At 42.4% G+C, this 24,758-nt stretch overlaps 1 protein-coding gene across 1 annotated transcript in view; it reads right to left on the reverse strand.

Moving 5' to 3' along the window:
• Nucleotides 1-24,758, reverse strand: part of LOC116433335 (lachesin) — a 440,445-nt gene that overhangs the window by 42,443 nt on the left and 373,244 nt on the right. The window contains exon 10 of the mRNA XM_076364626.1: nucleotides 11,523-11,678. Coding sequence (XP_076220741.1) covers nucleotides 11,523-11,678 — 156 coding nt within the window. The remainder of the gene's footprint in view (nucleotides 1-11,522; nucleotides 11,679-24,758) is intronic.

Raw genomic sequence — 24,758 nt, forward strand, 5'->3', positions numbered from 1 at the left:
GGCATGATTTAACCTTTTGCACTCGACAGGTGACTCCCAGTCACTTGATTTGATACAGCAAAACTATAAAATTGAATATTTGGTATTTTAAACTTTGTATTGCTATAGGGAATGTTTAAATAAAATTACTTTGTCGCTTAATTTATCTGTGAGTTATCGTTAAATTTCAAATAGTGTCGTCTGTATCTCGTCCAAAAATGTTAAATATTTCCAGTGAAAAATTGCGAAGGGTTAATCTTAGGTGTTGTTGATATTTAGGGTTGTTCAACCCCTTGACAATAACAAGTGAGACTCGTGAAGATTTCTAGACTTGACAACAATGTTCATTATCCACGGATCAAAGCAAAACTAATCTCATTATCAATGTATTATCTCAAATGTTACCGTCAACACGAGTAGCGAAAGTAAACAGTACGCCAAGGGCTAACAGTTTTCTCAAACTAAAGATTAATAAGCAACGATAACCAAGTAAATTAATAATTCATATACGCGTGACTCTTAGAGCTTCATTATCCGAGAGAAAACGACTAATTGCAAGGTCAATACTTACTAATTTACCAACGAACATTCAACTGTCGCAATAAAGGATCGATTAAGCGGTATCGTGATCGCGAGTCGTCTCACGAGTGAACGCAAATATTAGTTCCGGTCGTTACTTCCGGCAGAAAGTTCAGTTTACAGGCGAGAGTATTCCGCGTTACGGGCTCGTTGCGAGGCAGGGACTCGTTGTTTGCACGCGCTCGCCGGTTGGTTCGCAACAACGCGAATTTTCTTACGGAAACGAGGGCGCGTGAAAACATGGGAGGAAGGTTTATCGCGGGTCAGTCGATGCTAACGGCAACGCCGAGGAACAGGAAAATTGAGATTAGACTGCGTTCCTACTCCGGATGCAGCTCGTTAGAAACTTAATACTGCTAAGTGTCCGCGAAATTTCAGGATGTCGGACATGCGTTCGTTAGCGTCGTCATCTGTTCGCGTATTCCATTCGTGGATTAAATCGCGAGCCTATTAGACGTAATCATAGAATAAATTTCAAAGCTAGAACTTCCTCTTACAGCTTTTCATTAAAAACACTTCGCTGTAAGTTTAATTGTCCTTGTTTAGCTATCCTCATCGTCTTACCCGCCATTTTTCTTCGCGAAATTTCAGGATATCGAACATGTCTTCATTAGCGTCGTCATCTGTTCGCGTATTCCATTCGTGGATTAAATCGCGAGCCTATTAGACGTAATCGTAGAATAAATTTCAAAGCTAGAGCTTCCTCTTATTGCTTTTCATTAAAAACACTTCGCTGTAAGTTTAATTGTGCTTGTTTAGCTATCCCCGTCGAGTCACCTGCAGTTTTTCTTCGCGGAATTCAGCGGTGGATAAATTCTAGATCCTTTGACCCTGTTAATTTTCTTCCCACCGGTGTCTCCCGATTCTTTTCCGCGTCGCCGTATTCCCTTCTCGGCTAGTAAATTTTCATTCTCTGTCTTCCGCCTTTCTCGAGGCATCCGCTGAAGACTTCATTTACAATTCCGTGTCTCCTTCTGTAATTCGTTCTATCCCCGTCTCTCTTTCTCGTCCGCCCCGACTCGTCTGCTTTCCCGATGCCTCGACGTTTGAACGTCCGTTAATCGAGGTCTGCATTACCATTCTAAACTTTCGGATCGTTTATTAGATGAGCTGTCGGGACTTTCGTCGATTGAACTCGCGCCGCGCCGGAAACTGTTTGGAGGTTCTTCTGGATACTCTTAACTTTGTCGCGGTATGTTCGGAAATGTATTTCGTCCCTTGATTAATAGGGAAGGAGAGAATCATACTCGATTTCCTGCGAAATATGTATTAATAAACGCGTGATCTAAATTTAAGTTACCGCAATTCAATAATTACAAAACTATAAACAGCGTCTATAATTTACTTTCCTCAACTCGAAATCACCACGAAATCAACCATTTCTAATTAATACCAATCCAAATAGAACCACGCGTGACTAACTCTTAGAGCTTCATTATCCGAGGGAAAATAATTGCAAGATCGATACTTACTACCAAACCAATTAGCACTAGGTTTACGGACGTTCATTGTCCGGTTTATTCTATTGTTCCTAGAAAAATTGACGTTCGACCATTTAGATCCTGGAAATCAGGGATTTAAAATTAGGTTATTACGATACGTATTCTTATAACTGCATCAACCAAAACCGACATGAACGTTCGCCGAGTAATGTTTATAAAATTCAGTATGCGTCAAATTGACGCACTCCGTAAACCTAGTGTTAACACTATTTCCACGTAACGAATACAAAATTGCCACGAACACCAAACAGCTCAATTAACCAATTACTCTGAATTCCTCCCTTTCACTAATCTTCAAGCGATTCGAACGAAAAATCCCGTCTCCCAAACGACGTTGCCAACGGAAACGCGGAACCGGAAACGTTCGATCGGTCCGCAAATCAGCCCCGAAATTCCTCGTTCTCCGGTTCCAGCGGCGAGCCGGTAGCGTCTACTTTCCATGCACATCCTCGTCGCGTTTACAGTCAACGACGGAGCTTCCGATTCGCGGCACGCTCGCCGCCTTCAATTACATTTCGTTAGGGGTTACGACTGCCGCGGAAAAAGCCGCAGTTCCTCGGCTAATTAATCGACTACCGATTGCGGGCTGCTGCACACGTTCGCCGGGAGCCCCGTTTCGCGATCCTGGAAGCTCTTTCCGGTCGCCGGGGGTGCGAAACGGTCCCCGGACCGGTTTCCTGCGAGTTCCACCCCTCCACCAGCTTCGAACACGCACGACGCCCCGAACCGTCGCGCCGTCAGGTGGCCGTGTCCTCCGCAGCCCCCGGGATAATGCTCGCCAGAGAGGCAGAGAGAGGGGCGCAGTTAATATTAACGACGCGCTATGCAGGCCGCGCGTGTTGTTCCTACGTAATTTCCTACTAAACGTACTAAGGGATGCCCATGCATATTTCAGAACAGCTACGCCACCCCCGGGCTGCAGCGTCTTCGACGTCGCGCGTGTTTAGGGATGCTTTCAGACGGTGGATCCTAGCTTTCGGAGACGGCAGTGCTGATTCCTTTGCGATACTCTTGGAATTCTTGTGTTTCGTCCAGGATGCTTTCGTGTTTTTCTCGTTGAAATTTGATTTGTTAGGTTTTAGGATGTTCATGTGTTTTATTGTTTGGTTTTAGCTTTGGGAGCTCTTTGAGTGAAGAACAGGTTTATTGTGCGATGTTTTAGTTTAGATACTGTTCTGTTGTTAATGGTTTTTCAATGGTAATGTTTGATTTGTAATTATTGTGATCAGTGGTATTGATATGGAACGTTTTCTATGTATGAAGTGGAAATAAGCTGTTCGTTTCTGGCACTGCGGCGAACGAGTTCTAAGTGCTATTAATACGTAGAAACGGTAGTTACCAGTCGAGAATCGAGGATTTGCAGCGCCTAACGAGCTCGCTGAGCCCAACATTCGCCGCGGGTAGTAGGTGGGATTATACTACGAAATTCCTCTAGGTACCAATGAATCTGGCTCGAAGTAATTATGCCTGATTGATTGGAGTGATTCCCTTCGCTCGCGATTTATTATTAATTGCCTGAGAATTCGGGCTTCCAGCGCGCGAGTCGACTGGCAAGAACTTGAAGTGTACGTTGGTCACGCTATAAAACATCTTGCCGCTTTTCATTTGTCTTGCGTTGTTTGAGAATCCAATTAACCCCTTGCTCGGCAACTTCTTTCGCTTCACTTACAATTAGCAGAATCAATGTTGTCGTTATTAGTTCGCGGACTCAAAGAAATCCCACTTTTAATAAGACTCCGGGTTCACTCTAAACTTCCAACGTTAATAGCAGAGAAATAACTACCTTTCAATTGGAAATTAATCGAATTCGATTGATAAATCTCGAATCTCGAAGCAAGCTGCAAACGTGCCGAAATAAAACTTCCAAGTCGCAAAGAATCGAATCAACAATTCAAAAGCAACAGCTGAGACAAACAGAGCTTGTTCCATCGGAAATCGACCGGTTCCCTCCGCATCTGAACCTGTTCACACATTAAAAATCCACGTCGCCGACGGAGTCTCTTAAAATTCCCTTCACGGGCGAGTTCAAGATCCCTCTCTCTTTTCCTTTATCCTCGTAGTGCAACGTCCGCAGCCGCGGCTGCAGTCGTTCGCAAAGGAGACCCGTGGAATCGCACGTGTCGCGAGAGCAACGTGCGAGCCGGGCGACGACTTATTTCACTATTTTATTAGATTAGATATTCACGGCTGGACCGGGCGGGCGCGGAACCGTCGAGGCCGAAGGGAACGCGTTGAAACGGGACGACCGGGCGGCGTCGTCGTTCCGCGACACGTAAAAAACCGTGGCGGCCCCGGCACGCTCGAGCCGCCATTGTTACGCATTTGGCCCGGCCGGATCGCAGCGCCTGGCACGGTCTTTCACCGTATTCCCGCGTCGTGCATTTTTTACGGGTATCCATTTTTTCGACCGGGAACGTTTCGCCGGCATTGTTGCCGCGGCCGAGTGGATCATGCGGATTTCTCCGATGCTTTTCTGAATATGTGGAGCGGATCGCCTCGATATCCCGGCGGAGCGTTCTACTTTCCGCGTGTTCTCAGCGCGCCGCTCTCTCGGTGCTCGTTCGCCTCGAAATTCCAACGGTTTTCGGGAATATTGTCTCAACGCTTCGTTAACGTTCTACTAACTCGGCTGGAACTGTCTGGATGGTATCTTTTTAACAAGGTTCGAAGAAGAGTTCCATTTATCTGATTACTCTCCGACCGCGTATTATCTGGTCTGATTTTACTGTCTTCCGCTGTGTTCGATTATTTATAAGTTCTAATAATATATAGTGTATACATTGAAAGAGATAAGACGTTTGTTTTTACAATGTAAATTATAGATTATAGATCAATGTGAAACAAATTCATCTTATCTTATTGGCAATCCCTATTCATCATATTAGGACGTACCAAATTGAAAGGAAACAACTTAGTTAACACTAAAACTACCGTGCCAGTCAAAACGACTAGTTTTGATCTTTTGTTCTGCAATTATTGATATCTTAAAGGCATCGAATATTCAAAATTATCTTGAAAATCAATAGTTTCACTTGACCACTGTCATGAATGTCTGAAGATACTGAAAATAATCTATCATTACAATTTTTATTATTATATATTAATCGTATTAAATACACGGTAGTTCCAGTGTTAATAAATTCCTGCATACCATTGCGTATCAATGTAGAACCATTTTCGAGCACATCTATTTCATTTCTCCTCCAAGTTTCCATCTTCCGAAGGAAAATTCCGCCTTCGTACGTTCCCCTATATTTTAACTCGACAAATCGCAACACCGCGGCCAGAAACACAGTCCGCTCGAAGAACACGTTACGGGAGTGATTCCATCGTCGAAGTCGATCGGCGAGCGCAGCTTCCATGGGAAATATTTCCCAGTTTACACCCCTTTATCGAACCCTGTCCTCCTCGCCGCTGACTATCGCACAGCTCGGCCACCGTCCGGCAATCACGCTCTCGCGTCCCGCCGCGGTACGTGCTTTCTGACTTTCGGTCGAGCTTTCCCGCACACAGGCGACGGACCGGCCACCTCTGCGGAAAATTTCCTCGATGCGTTTTCTCGGTCGAGACCCGTAGCTTAAGCGCGGGACAATTGGTCACGTTCGGTTCCGTTCCCGGACGCGGGTCGTCCGGCGACCGGCAGAATGCGATTGCACGAGCCAGACGTATTTTCCATTATGACCGAGACGGATCGGTCGGGATCCTCGTTTTCCTGTTATTTTGTCAGCGATTGCGAGATTCTTTTGTGTCGTACGAAGGGACTTCCTTTGGGTATGTCCACGATGATGTAACGGCGGTGCAACGATTGTCGGTTTTACGGATTCGATGGTTATCAGTCTCTTAACACTTAGGCGACCGCTAAAAAGAACTATAACTGCAACCTCCTCCGTTATGTTCAATTGAACTCGTTCAGTCAATTCGGTTAGAAACTGTGTTTTGTAAAAACAAGAACCGCATTGGATGGACTGCCAATAATCCGACTTCAAGATTTACTGAACAACAGAAGGAAAGATAAACAGAATAAAGGGCAATACGTTGCTAAGTGAAAAGTAGGAGATCTCTCCATTCGGTTGGATAAGTGTTAACTGTGTTAACTTCAAATCGAACGAATCAAAGACGTAGGAAACGAGATTATAAAGTTTGCCAAGAAGTAGAGGAAGTTTTAGCTTGAAGAAACTGATAGTAGCTATGCAATAAACAATCGATTGCAATCGAAGTTCAATTATTCACGTAGAAAAGATTCTAGCTTTCTAACTAGAGAACATTTCAGCTTAGTCAGACTAGTAACGAAATTAATTTCTTTCTTCACATAGGAATCGAAACTCTAGTTCCTATAGAAACTGGAATATATTCTAGCCCCATTGCACTAATGACAAAGATAACATTTACGTTTTAACACTAGAACTACCGTACCAGTCAAAATGACTGGTTTCGATTCGTTTGCTTAGCAATTATTGATATCTTCGAAGCATAGAATATTCGAAATGATTTTGAAAATAAATAGTTTCATTCCAGTACTATAATGAATACCTGAAGAAACTGAAGATAATCTATTGTTACAATTTTTATAGGGATTACATAACAGTCGTATTAAATCCTCGGTAGTTCTAGTGTTAAAGGGATATCTGTCACTTTGATGAGTTTGTATTTTCTGATGAAACGAAGACGATATTCTGTAAAACCAACTCGACGAGAAATTCACGTGAATCGGACAAAGCTATTTTACGTCAATATTTCTCAGATTAACGCATTATATGAAGTATAATATTAAATATCAAACTTTACAGCTTCACTGTAGGAAATCTAGTGGTGAGAGTCACCTCCGGAGTGCAAAGGGTTAAATATTAACACTTACGGGCATTTATTGTACACTACATTCTGTTATTCCTGTTAAATGCTCGTTAGTTCTAGCGTTAATCCGATATCACCCGCGCAGAAAGTTTATCACGATCCCATTGGTTTCGCTGTTTCAGCTCGCTTTTTTCGTCTGCCGAACTTCCGGTAACGAATTTAGCTGTTCCTCGTCAAGGATCCAGACAAGCCGAGAAACAGCAAGTAAGTAAGTCCGCGGGACGTTGACGCCGGCGCGGGAACTCCGCGTGCTAATTGACAGATTTCCGGCGGGCCGGGCTGGTTCTCCTCCGCGGCCGGGGGTAAAATATCACGGCCGCTAACGACCGTTAATGAATGAAAATGAATGGGAAACGGCGGAGAGCGGCGATGCTTCACCGGTGACACGGATCACTGCGAGATAACACCCTCGAGGATACTTTATGGTCGGCGCTCGCCGGTGCGCATTTGTATCGCGACAACGAAAACGGTAAATGCTTCAACGTCGTTCACTTCGTATCGATATCCTGCGCCGCTCCGGTTCATATATTCCATTACACGGCCGTCCGTCGGACGTTGAACTTTCCGGCGTGTCCGATTCAGCAAGACACACTCGAGCGACTCGACACGGGAGGACGCGATAAAAATTGAATATCGTCGCGGTTCTGGGACATGTTCGTTCTATAGGTATTACATTAATGCATCCGTTGATTTACTAATGGAAACTATTTCTGAATCGTTAAAATTGGAGTCGCAGGGGCAGCTCGGTGAATATAGACAGGGTTCGACTATATTAAACTCTGCCGGATGTTTATTAACCTCTTGCCATGATTCATAGATAAATTAAGCAACAAAGTGTTTTATTTCGATATTTCACGTAACAGTGCGAAGTTTAATTTGAAATATTCAAAATTGGCTCGTCCGGGATCACTATAGTATCTTAGTAAATAAACCGTGCCGGAACACAAAGAAAGAGATGCAACGGGAACCCGGTAGCAACAATCAAAGCGTCACGATCGATCTAATATCGGCTTCGGCGGCAGGCATCCTCCGGGACGATAATGGAAAGACGAAGGGGGAACGCAATCAAGGAACTCGGCGAAACTTCCGTGATGGGCAGATAAAAGGCGTCGAGGCTTAAGGGTGCTGCGCTGAATTATCGCCTATCGGAACGTATCGCTTCATTCATTGGCTATTAAGATAAATACCGTGCCTTACATTGCTCATTAAGTAGCGAGCGTCTTATTAAGGGCTTCGTGCGTTCGATCGAGGGGCCAGCTTTTCGGTTCAACGTTAATGGCGTCGCTGCGGAATGGCTTCCTGGTCCCCGTCTCGCTCGAGTGCTCGTTATCTCGTTAACGATCCATTCATCTATTCTACGCGCTTCATCAAAGAGGTCCGAGCTAAATAAGTCGCCGAACGACGTTTACTACCAGGACTTATCATCATCCGTAGTATCTTCGTTAGACAGCACTGCCGAATGGACCGACGCGTTCTACTCCTGAACTCCTTCAGAGTTCCAGACATCGAGATATCGAGATATCGATAAGATAACAGATGGTTCTTCGAGAAATTATTAATACTAGGTTTACGGAGCGCGCGAAATTGACGCATATTGGATTTTAGAAATATTATTTTGTAAATGTTTACGCCGATTTTGATTGATGCCATCACACTGACGTGTACCCCAATTACCTACTATCGAATCTCCAGTTTCCACGATCTAAATAAAGGAGCATCAATTCTTTTGGGAATAATAGAATGAAGTGTACAATAAATGTCCGTAAACCTAGTGCTAAAGAAATTAATTTAGTGAGTTGCAAGTCAATCGAAAGCTCAATGGATTAACTTAGTAACAACCACACTGAATGATTAGTCGATCGAAGCCTCGTTCATTTGGTAATAGGCAAACTGAATTGTTAATCAATCGAAGTCTGAATTAACCCTCTATGGGCCGAATTTTTGTTCATGATTGTAACAAAATCTATGTAGTACAAAATTAATAAATGTCCATATAGCAATGTGAATATATTTTGTAACTTTCAAGTTGCAATGACGTTAACACTAAAACTACCAGAGGGGTCAAATGACCCATGCCTGATGTCTTCTTTTTGCAATTATTAGAAGGATAACAAATGTTTCTCTGAGAAATTATTAACGAAATTCATTTAGCACTACGCAAATCAAATTTTAAATCAATTACAGTCTGAACAGATGCACTCTCGGAGTTTCTATAGCGAAATCTTAAAAAGTCAATTGAAGTGCCCGGTAGTTCTAGTGTTAATTGTATTCGCCACTTCGAGTGCAAAATAAAATAAATCAACAAGATGCCAATATACTGATGTGACTTCAAAGTTACATGGGTCTACAGAGGGTTGATTCAATCACAGGTCAATCGAAATCTCAATTAGATGCACTTTTCGAGTTTCTGCAGGGAAACGTCGAGAAGTCAATTGAACCGAGAAGTTCGCTGTTTTACGTCGAACGGGGTCTGATATTTCCATCGGAGATCCCGGCAGGTGAATTTTCTTCTTCGAACGAGGAATCCTTTCCCGAACGGAAGGGCTTCTTTTCGTCGGTTTTACGGGGGAACGTTTCGTTAACGAAAGGAGCGGAATGAAGCCTCCTTTGGATCCTCGGATTCAAAATTACCGCGAGCGTCGTCGCTGCGGAATGATCTTTCGCGTCGTAAAGAGAGGACGGGCGCGAGATATCTCGGCGAGGAGAAAAGGTCGGGCAACGGTCAGAGGTTCCCTCGGTCTTTCTCCGGTCTTTACCGAGCGCTTCGCGCGAAAAGCTCTCGGACACGCGGGGACTCCCGTGCGTCCGTGTCCTCGAGCGGGGATTTTTCTCGGAACGAATGCATTATGCAGAAATTTGAAATGCGAGCGTGATCCTGCGTTTAGAGTTGCAATAACCTTGTGCTAATGAGAACGGAGGGAAGTAGTTCCAGAGACGCGTGTATTCGAGTTACTTCTATATAGAGTCTATACATTTCAACTCGGAGGATTAAAATTTTAGACGGGCCGGCTGACGTTCAATTCTCGTGTACCTTTTTTCTTAGGGAATTTAATGCGAACTTTACGTTTCGAAACTGTGTACGAATACAGTTTCCAATTAGATTTTAACATCAACTTCGTGTAGATTAGAGAGTATTAACACTAGGTTCACGGAACGCGTCAATTTGACGCATACTGAATTTTATAAACATTATTTGGTAAATGTTTTCGTTGATCAAATTACACGAATATGAATCCTGATTGTCTATTTCTACATCTACAATTTCGAAAATCTAAATGAACGAATATCAATTTCCCCGGGAACAATAGAATAAACTGTACTATAAATGCCCGTAAACCTAGTGTTAAAGTAAAAATCATTTCAGCGCACGGTTGGGTGAATTAAGTCTCCTATCTCCGAATATCACGGATTTCTTACGTGATCTGATACTTTCATTTCCAAACTTCAATGTTTTCAACCCTTATCAACCTTATAAAACACTCTACATATCAACAAATCTAAATTCCAGTTCCCCAATAATCGTTATCACTAGGTGCTCAAGAGATAATAACAATTCAAAGAGGATTACTCCACTCAAGAAACATCCTGACAATTAATAAATAACACACGTATACGCAGCGCATACAGTAAATTGTCAACTGTCATATATTCAAAATTAATCATTCCAACTGACAAATCGTTAATTCCTACAGTACCAACATCCCTGCGAGCGACATTGAAAATTTATCCAAAAAGCGCTATCGTCGCTCTCAGCGACTCTATTTTTGATAGCGACAAATATAACCACCAATGGAATTTTTCATATTTCCATAATATTCATTAAACGTAATTTTCAATAGAATGTCTCATATTCTCTATATCTATCGCTATAAAAAATAAACTCGCTGCGAGCAACGTTGACACTTTTCGGATTTCCAGCGTCGCTCTCAGCGATTCTATTTTTCATAGCGACGAATGTGACCACCAATGGAATTTTTCATATTTCCATAGTATTTATTAAACGTCATTCTAAATGCAATTTCTCATATTATCTATATCCATTGCTATCAAAAATAAACTCGCTGAAAGTAACATTGACACTTCGGATTTCCAGTGTCACTCTCAGCGACTCTATTTTTCATAGCGACGAATGTAACCACCAATGGAATTTTTCATATTTTCTATATCTATCGCTACCAAAAACAAACTCGCTGAAAGCAACATTAACACATCGGACTTCCAGCATCGCTGCAGCGTTTCTAACGGTTAAAATCTATAATAAATCATCACGAGTGACACATCTCATCGAATCGCGGTGCGGTGAACAGATCAATTGATTCGGTGCTCTCGGGGTGCATGGTGCAGAATAGCGCATAGTAATAGCAGAGAGGCCTGGGTGGAAAGAACGGTTGTGGAAGGCACGGTTGTTGTGTGTTTTGGCGTGGTATAAAGACAATACAAGGCGGCGTGTGCGTGTGTGCGCGTGTATGTGTGTGTTGTGTGTGTGTGCGAAACATTGTGGCGTATACAGCGGTTGGAAGAAAATCGAAGAAAAACACAGAGATACAAGAGTGAAACGGAAGAAGAAAGAGCCGGGAGAGGGAGGGCCAGATGAGAGAATGCAAGCCTCACCTGTGCTCTGGCCACCACGCAGCTTCTGCTCTGGCCTCTCGACCCTCTCCTCGCTCGGGGGAGGCGGCCTCTCTGTCCTTTTCGTATAGTACGGGTTGTACGAGGAGGGCCACACGGTGGTCGGGCTTTTTGCTGGTGACGGCGTGCTCGGTTGTCCTGAAAATAGATTAGGACCTTTCTCATCTAACCCATGCCACTCTCTTCTCCGTTGCTTCCTCTCCTTTCTCGTGTCTCGTTCTCTCTCCCTCTGTCTCGTTTATTTTTCTTATTTTTAAACATCACTCTTTTTTTTTTCGTCTGTTCCCTTTCCTGTCGACTCGTCCCCTCTCTCCCGCGCTCGCCCTTTTTCCCTCCGTCTTTAAATTTCTCGTCGATGCACCGTTGCAGGTTCCCGTGCACTATTCCGCACCACACTGAACTGTCCGCGGCGCAACGTCTCGCTATTGGTTTCGCTCTTTTTGGTTATTTATTTTTTATCATTACATGGGCTCTCAAGCGTTCCTCTAAATAGCTACTGCTGCGGGCGTTCATCTACGTTTCTAATGGTGAGCGTGGCCGGGGTTGCGATTTTTGCTGCGCAAGTTCTGTTCGCTGGTTCAGTGGAAACTGAACGGAGAGTTACGATTTCGGTGGATCTGCTGTTATAGGGAACAGGATTATTTTGTGGTACGAATAATACGAATGCTTAGTTTCTTGTGTTAAGATAATTTATCATTAGGGAGGGGAGTTTAACGTATATTTAATTTAACCCTCTGCAGGCCTATGTAACTTTGAAGTCATATTAATATATTGGCATCTTGTTGATTTATTTCATTTTGCACGGCAGAGTAGTTAATAAAATTAATCAGTTAACTTCAACTTTTACATGCCCAGGCTTGAAAGTTCGTCATTGAAAGTTACAAAATATATTCGTTTGATGGAATTATTGAAACTATTGAATACATTGTTAATCCGTATTCATATATGAATATTTATTAATTTTTCACAGCATAGATTTTGTTATAATCATGAACAAAAATTCGGCCCATAGAGGGTTGAAACGTACTTTCTATCGACAGAACTCGCACAGCAGCTCGATTGTCTACACAAACTACCACAAAAAGTGTATCGTCGTTCTTAAGTGAACGACAATACGTTATCTCGTCTACTTATCTAACACAGATATCCTCGAAATCATTTCGTTTCAAACTTGTTTTCCTCTTTAACGAGCGATTCAATATTTTCAAGGGAGCGCGCGTCGAGAAACGGGTCGGGTCGGAATTCAGCGAGCGGGGCGAACGGAAAAAATTCAGGGGAAAGTTTACGAACGCCACGGGGGAAGAGGTGCGACGGAAAAAAGGAGCGGAAAAAAAGCGAGAAAAACTTTCGAAAAATGTGTTAAGAGAGCTATCATCGGGCAGCTGCAGTTCGTGCTCGTGAGACACTTAAACTTGGAAAACTGCGAAACTACCCGGCGGACTCGATAATCCGTCCGCGTCCGCCCCTAACTTTGTCCGCCCGGCGCGTGAAATTCCTCGCGTATCGATCCTCTCGAACGGTCACCGTTCCTCAAGCTATGTCCTCGCTGAAACAACATCGAGCAACTTTCTGTCGCTGCATGTTGCAACCTGTTTCCACTGAACATCTACTCATAGAAACATTCTACTCTGAAACTACACAATCCGAGAAATATCTGAGATTTACTGTTAGCAGTTGAAACTGAAAATTCGAAAATTCTACTTTTGAAATTCAGTGAGAACCTAGCTAAACGCTAACTAAGAATGATCAGTTTCAAAATGTTTCCTTTGTTGTTATTGACACCACAAAGCTGCCAGTTAGAAAAATTGAAAAATAAATTGCATCTAAGACGCGTTTCGTATTGAACGAAAAGTAAGATAAATTCAAGAATTTACGAGAACGCGACAGTAAGTTTCCTAATTTCTGTAAGAAATAATTCATAAAGAATTCGCTGTAATTGCTCGGTGGTTCCAGCGTCGAGACACGAAGCTGTATAGCAAGTGTTCGAGAAGCTTTCGTGGGAAAAGCGTCCGTCGCCTCGAGTTTCTCCGTCGAAAGGACGGTCGCGCAGAATGGGAAGAGGCGTCGGGAATTCTCGCGACGGAAACGGTGACAGAGTGTCGTCGATCGGCCCCGTCGTCGCCACTGGTTGCGAACGGTGTCTCGAGTGGACCAGCTGCGAAACAGCCGCGGCGGCGGTTTGATGAATTCCGGCAGCTTCTTTGAAAACGAGCCAACTTCTACTTGTTGCGTGTTCGATACCGTCGGCGGTGTTCCGTTGAGCCGTATCCAAGCTCTCGCGAGGAACGAGGAGAGAAAGCGAGAGGGAAGCGGAATGAAGAGAGAGAACGATGAGTGAGAGACTTGCCACGAAGAAAAAGCTGACTAAGAGGAACAATGCCTCCTCTGGATTTCGAATCGAGCGTTTACGCTGGCTGAACGAATCCTCGTTAGCCTTCCACTTCGACGAAATCGAATCTTAATCCAGTATTCCTCTGTTTCTGACGAATAATGCTAGATTTTGTAAATAAATACGATATTTGATACTTTATTCAGTATTAGGGAGAAGAGAAACTTGAGCAAATTTCTTTCGTTTTAGATTGAAAAATAGATGACTGTAGTTCATCGTTCTAAAACTGAGCAATGCTATTGTTTTCTATCATAAATAACCAAAACTAACTTCACGTTATGAATCTATATACTACTCTTCGTTATCAAACAGAATCTCAATTATTCCCCAAATATTCAATGTTCAACAGATACTCGAAGAGACACTTGAGCAAATTGATTTCTTTCATTTCAGATTGAAAAATAGATAATGACAGATAGTATATATGAATTTATATACTACTCTTCGTTATCAAACAGAATCTCAATTATTCTCTAAACATTCAATGTTCAACACTCGATTTTCGAAACACTAAAGTAATTCTCGTCTCTCATACAAACATTCTCCTTCCTAACAGAATTCGCGTGCCATTCGCACTAAACACGGATGCGTCAAGAACGAAGCGTTCGTTCGAACCGGAATGTTTCACGCTCGCGCTGCTTTCCCTTCGAATTATGATCGACCGTCACCGGAGAATTTGGAACTGTTGCGGTTAGAAGCGGGATGGATCCGAAACGAGAATGTAAATCGTCCGACGCGATATCGAGCGGGTATCACGGCGAGGTAGGCGGGGCGGGGGCCGGATGCGAGTGAATTTGAAATTCTTCCGGAACGCGGTCAGGGATCCTCGAGCCTCCGCGAGGATTGAAAGTTTCGGCGCGGTGAAATACGGTCCTCGAGCCGCTGCGGGAACTTCGGTTTCTTTAGGAATACGAGCGCCGCGGTTTCGAAACCTGTTCGGAATTCGACCGTTCCGATACTGAGAGCTCTCTTTTTTCGCCGGTTCCCCGGCGAGGGGGGCGGACGCGATAAGGGCGGGGCGCAGGGATCGGGCAACCTTAATTCGTGAACTTTCGCGGAACTGCGCCGACTTCCTGAGTACTTTCGAATGTATACCCGTTCTTCAGTCGAGAATCTTGTACAAATGTGTCCGTTACCGTTGCGAGTCGTTCGGCCAGTTTTACTGGGCCGAGGGTCGTCGAGTGCGCGTTTTCTATTTCGGAATTTTAACAGTGAAACCCGTACGCCGCACGCCGACTTAACTTCGTGCGACCGATTGGAAGTGGACTGTAATATTTACTTCGGTGGAAATAGCTTGCTGTTTATTAAGAGAATTCGGTAATACTCGTCAGCGAGTGTCTACGACGTCTGTGTACTCCGTCTCGTTTGTCTAGCTTGAATCTATCTTGTACATCTGTCGTCTCCGTGTCTTGCGTGGGTTTTTATGAACCATTGGGTAGGCGTGTGCAAAATTGGAATTTGGATATTCGTCGTAGTACTCAAGTGAAACTATACATTTCCAAAATCATTTCAAATATTCAATGCTTTTAAGGTATTGGTAACTGCGAAACAAACGAATCGAAACCAGTTATTTTGACTGTTACGTAGTTCTAGTGTTAAGGATGTGTGTGTGTGTGTGTGTGTGCGGAAAGGGGGGCTGCTCTGCGATGCTACGTTGTTTTTGAGCGAAAGGAAAAAAAAAGGTGCAAGGGCAGTCGGTGATGAGCGTTTGTATCGAGACAAAATAAATTATTATTGACCAAATAAATCCTTATAGTTTTTGTTAGTAATCTAGTAATCTAGTGTACATAGACGAAGAATATAATAGAAAGGTGAAGAATGGAGAAAGGGAAGAAAGAGTTGAAAAAGAAGGTAGTTTCGAAGGTAAAAATTGCGTGGCTTAATACTATTGTCAAGCTACTCACACTATTATGGTAACTTTCTATAAAGCTAAGCTTGGCATTTTCAACATACACAGCGAATCTATGGCTTCTCTATTTTTCTAATCGATGATGATCTATTTAATTGTAATTTTTCCAGTATTTTCTTTTAATTTAGAATGGTCAGCTTCCATGAGAAGGGAAGCTGTTCGATAAGTTGAAATGGTAACGACGTGCGAGGAGCGGGACCATTCGGTCCGTTTATTAGAAGCCAGGCCAGTAGTAGTCTTCGCGCGGGTCAGATTGAAACTTTGCTTAGATTGTAATTTCGCGCGGAGCGCGCGTCAACCGTGGGTGCAATTCGAATTCATGCTCGACGCGGGACCCGTACCGCCGCTGTGTAACGTCGTTACCCTTTATAGACAGTTGCGACCCGGTAAGATGGTTCGCCACTTATTTCTCCTGCCCATAATCGAGCGGAATAATCAAGCTGGTCCCCCGTGTGCCGTACGATTGTGTAACGGGCGAACTTCCCGCGCCAGGGCCACTGACAATTGCAAATTTTTGCGAAACGGACCCTGCCGACGGTTACTTCCCACGCAAATAACTAAACAGACGCGAATAAACATTTCGGTCTTACAGTTACGGTAAACTAATGTTCGGAAACTTTCTAGAGTAAAATTCTTGAAGTAGTGTTAGGCTGCCAATGATTAAAGTTATCGGTTGTCAAAGTTATCAGTTGTCAAAGTTATAAGGTAGGAGAGTTACCAATTATCGAAGTTACAAAGTATCAAAGTTATCAATTATCAAAGTTACAAAGTATCAAAGTTACCAATTAACAAACTTACCAAGTATCAAAATTACCAATGATCAAAGTTATCACTTGTTAAAGCTATCAATTACCGAAGCTATAAAGTATCAAAACTCTCAATCATCAAAGTTTCAAAGTATGAGAGTTACCAATTATCAAAGTTACAAAATATCAAAGTTATAAATTAACAAAGTTATAAAGTATCAAAGTTACCAATAATCAAAGTTACCAATTAACAAAGTTACGAAGTATCAAAATTATCAGTGATCAAAGTTATCAATTAACAAAGTTACAAAGTATCAAAACTACCAATGATCAAAGTTACCACTGCTTAAACCTATCAACTATCGAATCTATAAAGCATCAAAACTCTCAATCATCAAAGTTACAAAGCATAAGAACCACCAACTATCAAACTTACAAAGTATCAAAGTCATCAATTACCAACCTTCCCAAGTATCAAAATTACCAATGGCCAAAGTTACGACTCCTCAATCTTCTCAACCATCAAACTTACCACGTATCAAACACACAAACCATCAAACTCAATATCAACGTTCTCAATATCCAACACATCAATGACCAAACTCACCATTTACCAAAACTACCACAATCAATACTTCAACCACTACCAAAGCTTTCTCTACCAACCAACCAAGCAATCCCAAAATTCCCTTCGACACACTACCCCCTTGCTACCGTCCCCCAAATGAAACAAAGAGAAAAACGGTCGAAAGAAATTTCACAAAATTTTCGCGGTCTCGTCAGCAATTTCCCGAGAGCACCTCGAATCCCACCGTTGAGACAAGAAACAATTAATTCCAGGCTCCCTGAGGAACCTCCCCCGCCCCCGCCCCTAACAGACGTCTCTAAAAATAAACAGCCAGTACCGAGCGTTTCGAGCGCCATCCACTCAATTAATTCTCCTCGGAGAGTATCTCCGCCGATATCCTGCCACGGATATCCGTGTCCCCGTGCGCTGCCCGTAGCTTTTTCGCGCGGAGAGCTGAAACCGCCCCCGCCCCTCCGGCCCCTCCGGCCCCTCCGGCCCCTCCGGCCCCTCTTCATCTTTCCGGTTCGCAAACAAGCGCGCGGCCCTTTAGACCGGAGGACGATGACAGCGCGGGGCACTAAAAAGTTTTCGAATAAAAGTTTAAATACGCCTGGGAAACTTTGTTTCGTAACCGTCCGCCCGCCATTTCCCCAACGCCCCTTCCATTCTCTTCGCAACAATATGGCGGCGCTGGCCGCCATCCCGCGAAGAATACCGGGCCGCGCATTCTAGCGGCTCCGCACAAAGAGTACAACAGGCGACCGCTTGTTTCCTCTCCGCGGCGGCCGGGCAATCGCCCCGTATTTCATGCGCCATCTTTTGTCGGCCCCTTTCCCGGCGAACTTCCCAGCTTGGAACTCGAAAATTTAAGGGGACCCTGCAACTGCCCCGGGGAATTTGTATCCGGATGATCGGGGATCTTTAGATTGATAAACTTGTTGAATTATGCCCTCGTGCATTTGAATGGGAACTTTCTGCAGCACCGGATTGACCCGGTATATTTCGCCTTGGATTTATGGGAGATTTATTGAACTTTTTAGATGTTTATGCTTGATTTGTTGTGATGGATACACTGACTCTTCTAAGGAAATAGAAATTAGAGTATTTTACATTGATATCTTGATTTCCTTGTATCTTATAGCTCAAGCGAAATCGGTGGGTTAATACTCATTACAGTTGGATGCTAATACTATTAATAATAATTGTCATACCCACTGCAATTCATTAACCCTTTGAACTCTGTGGGCTCCAATATTGCACAAGTTATAATATTAAATGTTTTAGTGAATCTTATTTTCGATTATTTTGTTTAGCAATTATTGATATCTTCGAAATGATTTTCAAAATAAATAGTTTCATTTGAGTACTATAATGAAAGCCTGAAGAAACTGAAAATAATCTATTATTACAATTTTTATAGGAATCGCATATTAATCGTGTTAAATGCTCGGTACTTCTAGTGTTAAAGAAACTACCCTAAAATTATTCAATTTCCCACACATCCAATTTTTCTGCTAACAAGGAAAATAAAAGATCGAAGAAATGTTACATTCCTAATTTTCGCTAGGAACACCATAAAAATTAGTTGCAGTTACTGATAGATTACAAAACAACCTGCCAAGGGTTAAAATCTAACCAGCGTTCCGACTGTTCCTCCAGTTGCTCACACTTCGCCACGGAAACGCCGAAAGAAAGAGCCACCGGAACTCGCGAGGGAGCCATCTTTCAACAAGTTCACCCCTAGACCGTCGAAAACGGCGATCTCGCGCTAGCAAGCTTGCCGGAGATTTAAATGGAAAAGTTGAGGGTCCGCGGCGGGAAATGAACGGTCCGCGGTCCCTTTCTAGCCGCTGCGCGCCGGAGAAATGAACCCTTTGTGCTCGTCGTGTACTTATTAAACGGGCTGCCAGCTGAACCGGGGGAGCGCCTCGAGTCGCGAAATTAATATCGTTTCGCGTAAGTTGAATAACCGCGGGGTATCTCGATGGTTCGCTGCGGAATGAGCCGGCGACCGGTTGGATATCGTAGATTGGAATGATTAGAACGCGCGATGCCTCGCGAGAACGGGGCGGGGAGGGGAGGGTTGCGCGCACAATTGAATGGAATATGTTGTACTACCGCGCGCGCGGTATTATTTAGACAGTAAACAACGTAAGTTGGAAATAATGCGAGATGGGTCGGCTGTTTATACGAACTTTCCTAATTATCTTCGTGTGCCGAGCGGACCGCTCGCGGTTACGGCCGCGTTTTACGGAACGTATCATAGATATTTATCGGCGCAACCCTCCTGTCCCTTTGTTGCAGCTCTCCCCGCCGCGTTGCTAAGCACTTCGGCGTTCTGTTTAATTTGAAAACAACAGCGTTCCCGTTCCACGACTTAATTAGGAGCGAATATTGACGGGGCCGGGGCGGATTTGATTATTTAAAATCTCATTCATAACCCCGGGGTTCTTTATGTACACTCCGAATTTCATGGGCCGCGGACGTAACGGGATCGGATATCGTCCCGCCGCGTTAACTAGCTGGTTTGTTTTCGACCGAAAAATAATATCACGACCGAACGATACGTGGATTCGAACGATGAACGCCGGTGAAATTATTTGCTGGTTTTCGGGCTTATCGCTGAATGGGAAGTCGACGTTTAAAGGATTCCGTTGGAATGGACGCTGCCAAGATAATTCATTAATTACAGAATCAATGTATTGTTTCTTTTGCTTGTAACATCGATGTTAAAATGACTCGTGTTTATATTCTTCAAGCTATCACGGAAATGTTCGTTCTCATTTTATTATTCATGTTACTCTCGAAAAGCGTAAAACATATAAATCTTATACAATGCATCGAAACGTAGAATATTGAAATAAAATAACTTTTCCGCTTAATTCGTGTATATCGTTAATTAGTTTCAAACATCGTCCGTCCCTCCAGAGAATGTATTTTTCTAGTGAAAAATCTTCGAGTGCACAGTGTTAAGTACAGTTTTTTCCAAAGGTCGTGGAATTTCCCAAGGAACAGAAGGCGGATCAATCATCCGTTCGCATCGATCTACGGAAGGGGTTGATAGCGGCCGGAGGATGCGCCGAGGCCCAGAGGCCAACGCGAGAAATAATTCGAGCCTCCTTGCTCGGCGATAATTAATTACGGTTGCCAGGATCGATGGGTGTCCCGAGAGGCGACTAGTGTGTAGAGGCATTATTAAATATCGTATATTCTCCGGGGGCTAATCCCAACCCTTCCGCGGGAACGAGCCACCCCCGGGGCGGCCGCGTCGGCGCACGGGATCGTAAACCGTTCGGTTTTTCAAAAGGAAGATTTAGGAAGGTGTTTAACGAGTTACAACCACGCGTGAATAACGAGGCCCGTGGACACGCGGTGATTTCCGAGTTGCCTCCGCTTCAACGCCGCCAAATTTCTGATAAGAATACAACATTCGATGAGTGTCACAGATTTACGATTAAAAAACCGGTGGAATCGAGTCGATCGCTCAGCAATTCCGCGAGTTGGGTGAACCAATGAAACAACTGATGACTCTATAATTCAAGGAATTAGCAATTGAGGTAATAGTTTAACCCTTTGCGGTCCGAAGTGCTCTTGGTTTCTCACTTTGAGGTTCACGTCGACGTTGGTTCACTCAATTACAGCTTAATATGACGCTCTTATTTATTCAAATAAATATTCAAATAAATTTTTCTCTTACCGCTGTTAACACTAAAACTACCAGACGGCTGAAAATGACCCATTGCTGATTTCTTCTTTTCCAAATAATTAAATGATAAATTATTCACTGAGGAATCGCTGAAGAAATTGTTCTCGTGATAGGCGAACAGAATTATAAACTAGTCGAAATCTGAGTAGACGCACTTTTAACATTACTATGAACAAAAATTAGAGGAAGACAATTTGATTGCTCGGTAGTTTTATTTCTAAGTATTGGAGCGGCAATAGAATTTTGAGATGCTGCGTGATCGATGGTCGATAATTTACTGAAATCTCCGGCAGTAATTCAATTGTTAATTCTATACATTACAGATCTTTAAGTCTTCGAATTTTTAAGTATTCCAGTTTTGTAAGTTGATCATTTTCGAAGTTCTAAACCTTCAAATTTTCGATCTCCCAGTTTCTAGATCTTTTTACTCTAGCTGTTTTTATGTCTGGATAATATACTGAGAATAATAGACTCGGAAAATTCTGTTACACGTATGCGAGATGTAGTCTCCGATATTCAACGTCGAATCGGATGGTTTACAGCGACAGATAACAACTTAATGGACACCCGACGCAACGTAGAACGGCAACGCAGTTAAGATTTCTCTGGCGAGCAGCTACAATTGAACGCGACACGAGTCGCGGTTGATTTTCACCGAGATCGGCACCGATTTCGCGGGAAATCTATCGCGGGTGACGCAATTTCGTCCGTGACGGGCATCCCCGATCCCGCCCGCCATGACAGCGGTAATTGAATTTTAAATGCGGTTAATTGGGTCACCGGCAATGTAATGCCGCGATATAAAATTAAAATGTTCCTCGGGTTTCGCGGGACGTCACTGATCGTGAGCAGAAACAGACGTGTTATCGATTGTTCGCCGGCGGTCGAACGTTAAAAACGCCCGACGTGAATTCCTGCATTCGAAATCAACAACGATATTCTTATCGGGCCTGTCATTTGTCATTTGACTACGAATTTTCTGCATTTACATTGTATTTCGCGTGTCCAGCTCGGTTAAGTTCAATTACTATTTTCTTTTATTTATGGTTTTAATTGTACTCTTAACGAAGTATACAAGTTCTTCTCTGGTTTCTCTGAAATTAATCTTTACATCTCTTTATTTAATATTCTATAATAATAGCTTTCCTAGTTTCCATATTATTCTACAATAATTTCTCTAACCAGATTATTCAATAATAACTCCGGTTGTTTTCTAGACTATTCTACAATAATACCTTCCATAACTTCTACATTATTCTACAATAATATCTTTTCTAATTTCAGCAGACTGTATTTACTAATTTCCCAAAATTTTATTTTCTTAATTATTAAAGTAACTTTATTTTACTTTATAATAACACCTTCTCTAACTTTTAGATTATTCTACAATATCTTCTAATTTCATTAGACTACACTGTAATGTCACTGTTTATCGAATCATCGAAAATTCTCCACAGTCGAGGGAATTATTAGAGTAACTTTATTTTTACGAATTTTCGACGGGATCTAGACTATTTATAATAATGCCTTCCCTAATTTCTAGATTATTCTACAATATCTTCTAATTTCATTAGACTGCACTGTAATTTCACTGTTTATCGAATCATCGAAAATTCTTCACAGTCGAGGGAAATATTAGAGTAACTTTATTTTCTTAATTATTAAAGTAACTTTATTTTACTTTATAATAATACCTTCCCTGACTTCTAGATTATTCTACAATATCTTCTAATTTCATTAGACTGCAATGTAATTTCACTGTTTATCGAATCATCGAAAATTCTCCAAAGTTAAGGGAATTAGTTAGATTAACTTTATTTCCGCGACTTTCGACGGGATCAAGATCGATTGTTTAAACATGCGCGAGTCATTTTTCGCGCGAAACGGTGTATCTTCGTTGCGCAGTCAGTTTCGATATATCAAATTTCGAGAGTGTCGCCGTCCGCCCCGAATCTTATCTGGCCAGATAAGGGGGAAGGCGGTCCCATTGGAAACTGTTCGGTGGCGCTTAACGTCCGCCGGTGAGTTATGGCGCGGCATGGCCGGGTCATTAATAATTCGCTAATATTAAGATTGATTTCGAGCCGGCGCAGCGACGAACACGGTCCGCCGGCCGATTCCACGAAAGTTTCTCGGTTGCTGTGCAGTCAATCATCGCGCGTATTAACCTCACGCAGTCTTCTCGTGAAAACCGACCCGACGAACCTTGCGATTTTACATTTGAAAGCTTTATTTTACGCGACAATGTCACTTCGAAATGTTCTACTCGCAGAGAAAATAAACTGAACCTGAAGCGAAAGAAACCGGTTCTCTTAGTAATTAATGATTCTTTAGAAATAAATATTTGTTACTATAACAATTTGAACTATTAATGAAAGGTAATTTATAATGAATCTATAATTTGTATCAGTGTGTGCTTTTATTTTACGACTGGTAGTTATATATTCTTCGAATTGTAGAAAATAAAGTAAAACTGAAGAATTCTTTGAAAATGATTATTACTATTGAACTGTTACTGGAAATAACGTGTACTCGCAGTTTATATTCATATTTCTTATTGTTTTTATTTTACAACTGGCACCTAAATATTCTTCGAATTGTAGAAAATAAAATAAAACTGGAGAATTCTTTGAAAATGATTATTACTATTGAACTGTTACTGACAGATAACGTGTACACTTGTCATTTATATTCATATTTCTCTCGATCTTATATCTTATTGTTTTCATTTTACAACTGGTATCTAAATATTCTTCGAATCGTAGAGAATAGAATAAAACTGAGAAATGCATATGGTTTTCTCGATGATCAATCATTCTTTGAGAATGATTATTTATTACATCGCAAGCTTGAACTGTTACCTAGAGATAACGTGCACACTCGTCGTTTATATTCATGTTTGTCTTGATCTTATAGGCGGCAAGCGCGTCGTTCTTCACTGCGTACGTCAAGTTTCTGCGCTATTAAGCTTACACGCGGCACAGGCATGTGTGCCAGCCTCTATCGGTGACGCACACGCGCTCGATACACATCAGTCAATGATAATTGGCCGTCGCACGTGTGGAACGTTCCCGTTGATTCCTAATTGTAGTGCATGCAGCCCTGTTTGCGGCCGCGTTTCTGCGATTCCCGAAGTGTTTACACGAGCAAAAGGCTGGCTGATGAATGCCCCGGCTAATTCGAAATTACTCGGAACGATTGACACCTCTGTGCCTTAGACGGGAAGCCATTTCTAACGCGACGCCTTAAGTAATCACAATATATTCAATATCAAGACGATCCTAGATCGAAACCTTCAACACTAAAACTACCGAGTTGAATTGACCTTTCGAAGTTACTCTATGGAAACTTAAAGAATGAACCTATTCAAACTTTAATTGATTCATAATTCAGTACAATTGATTGCTAAATCAATATCTTTAACAACCTTTCGGAAAAACATCTATCAAAACGAAGAAATCAAGAATCTTATTACTTCAAAATCCTGCGAAAGCTTAAACGTTCAATTTTCTATACAATGTTACTCTATGGAAACTTCAAGAGTGAATCAGACTTTGATTCGTAATTCAGTACAATTGATTGCTAAATCAATATCTTCAACAATCTCTCGGAGAAACATCTATCAAACCGAAGAAATCAAGAATGTTATTATTTCAAAATCCTGCAAAAGCTTAAACGTTCAATTTTCTAAACACAATTCGTCTCTCAGCTTCTCAACCGCTAATTCCGATCGAAACAATCTACAATTTCAAACTCAACCAACAAACAGAACCACTCCCAACTCGTTACAACAAGAGAATCTACTAGCCAATATCAAAAAATTGCAAATCCCATCTGAAGCTCCACAGTTCCCTTCATCGCAGAAGAAATTACAATAGCACCGACAACGAGTTAACGTTC

This window comes from Nomia melanderi, chromosome 2 (genome assembly GCF_051020985.1).
Source record: "Nomia melanderi isolate GNS246 chromosome 2, iyNomMela1, whole genome shotgun sequence".
NCBI classification, from domain to species: Eukaryota; Metazoa; Arthropoda; class Insecta; order Hymenoptera; family Halictidae; genus Nomia; species Nomia melanderi.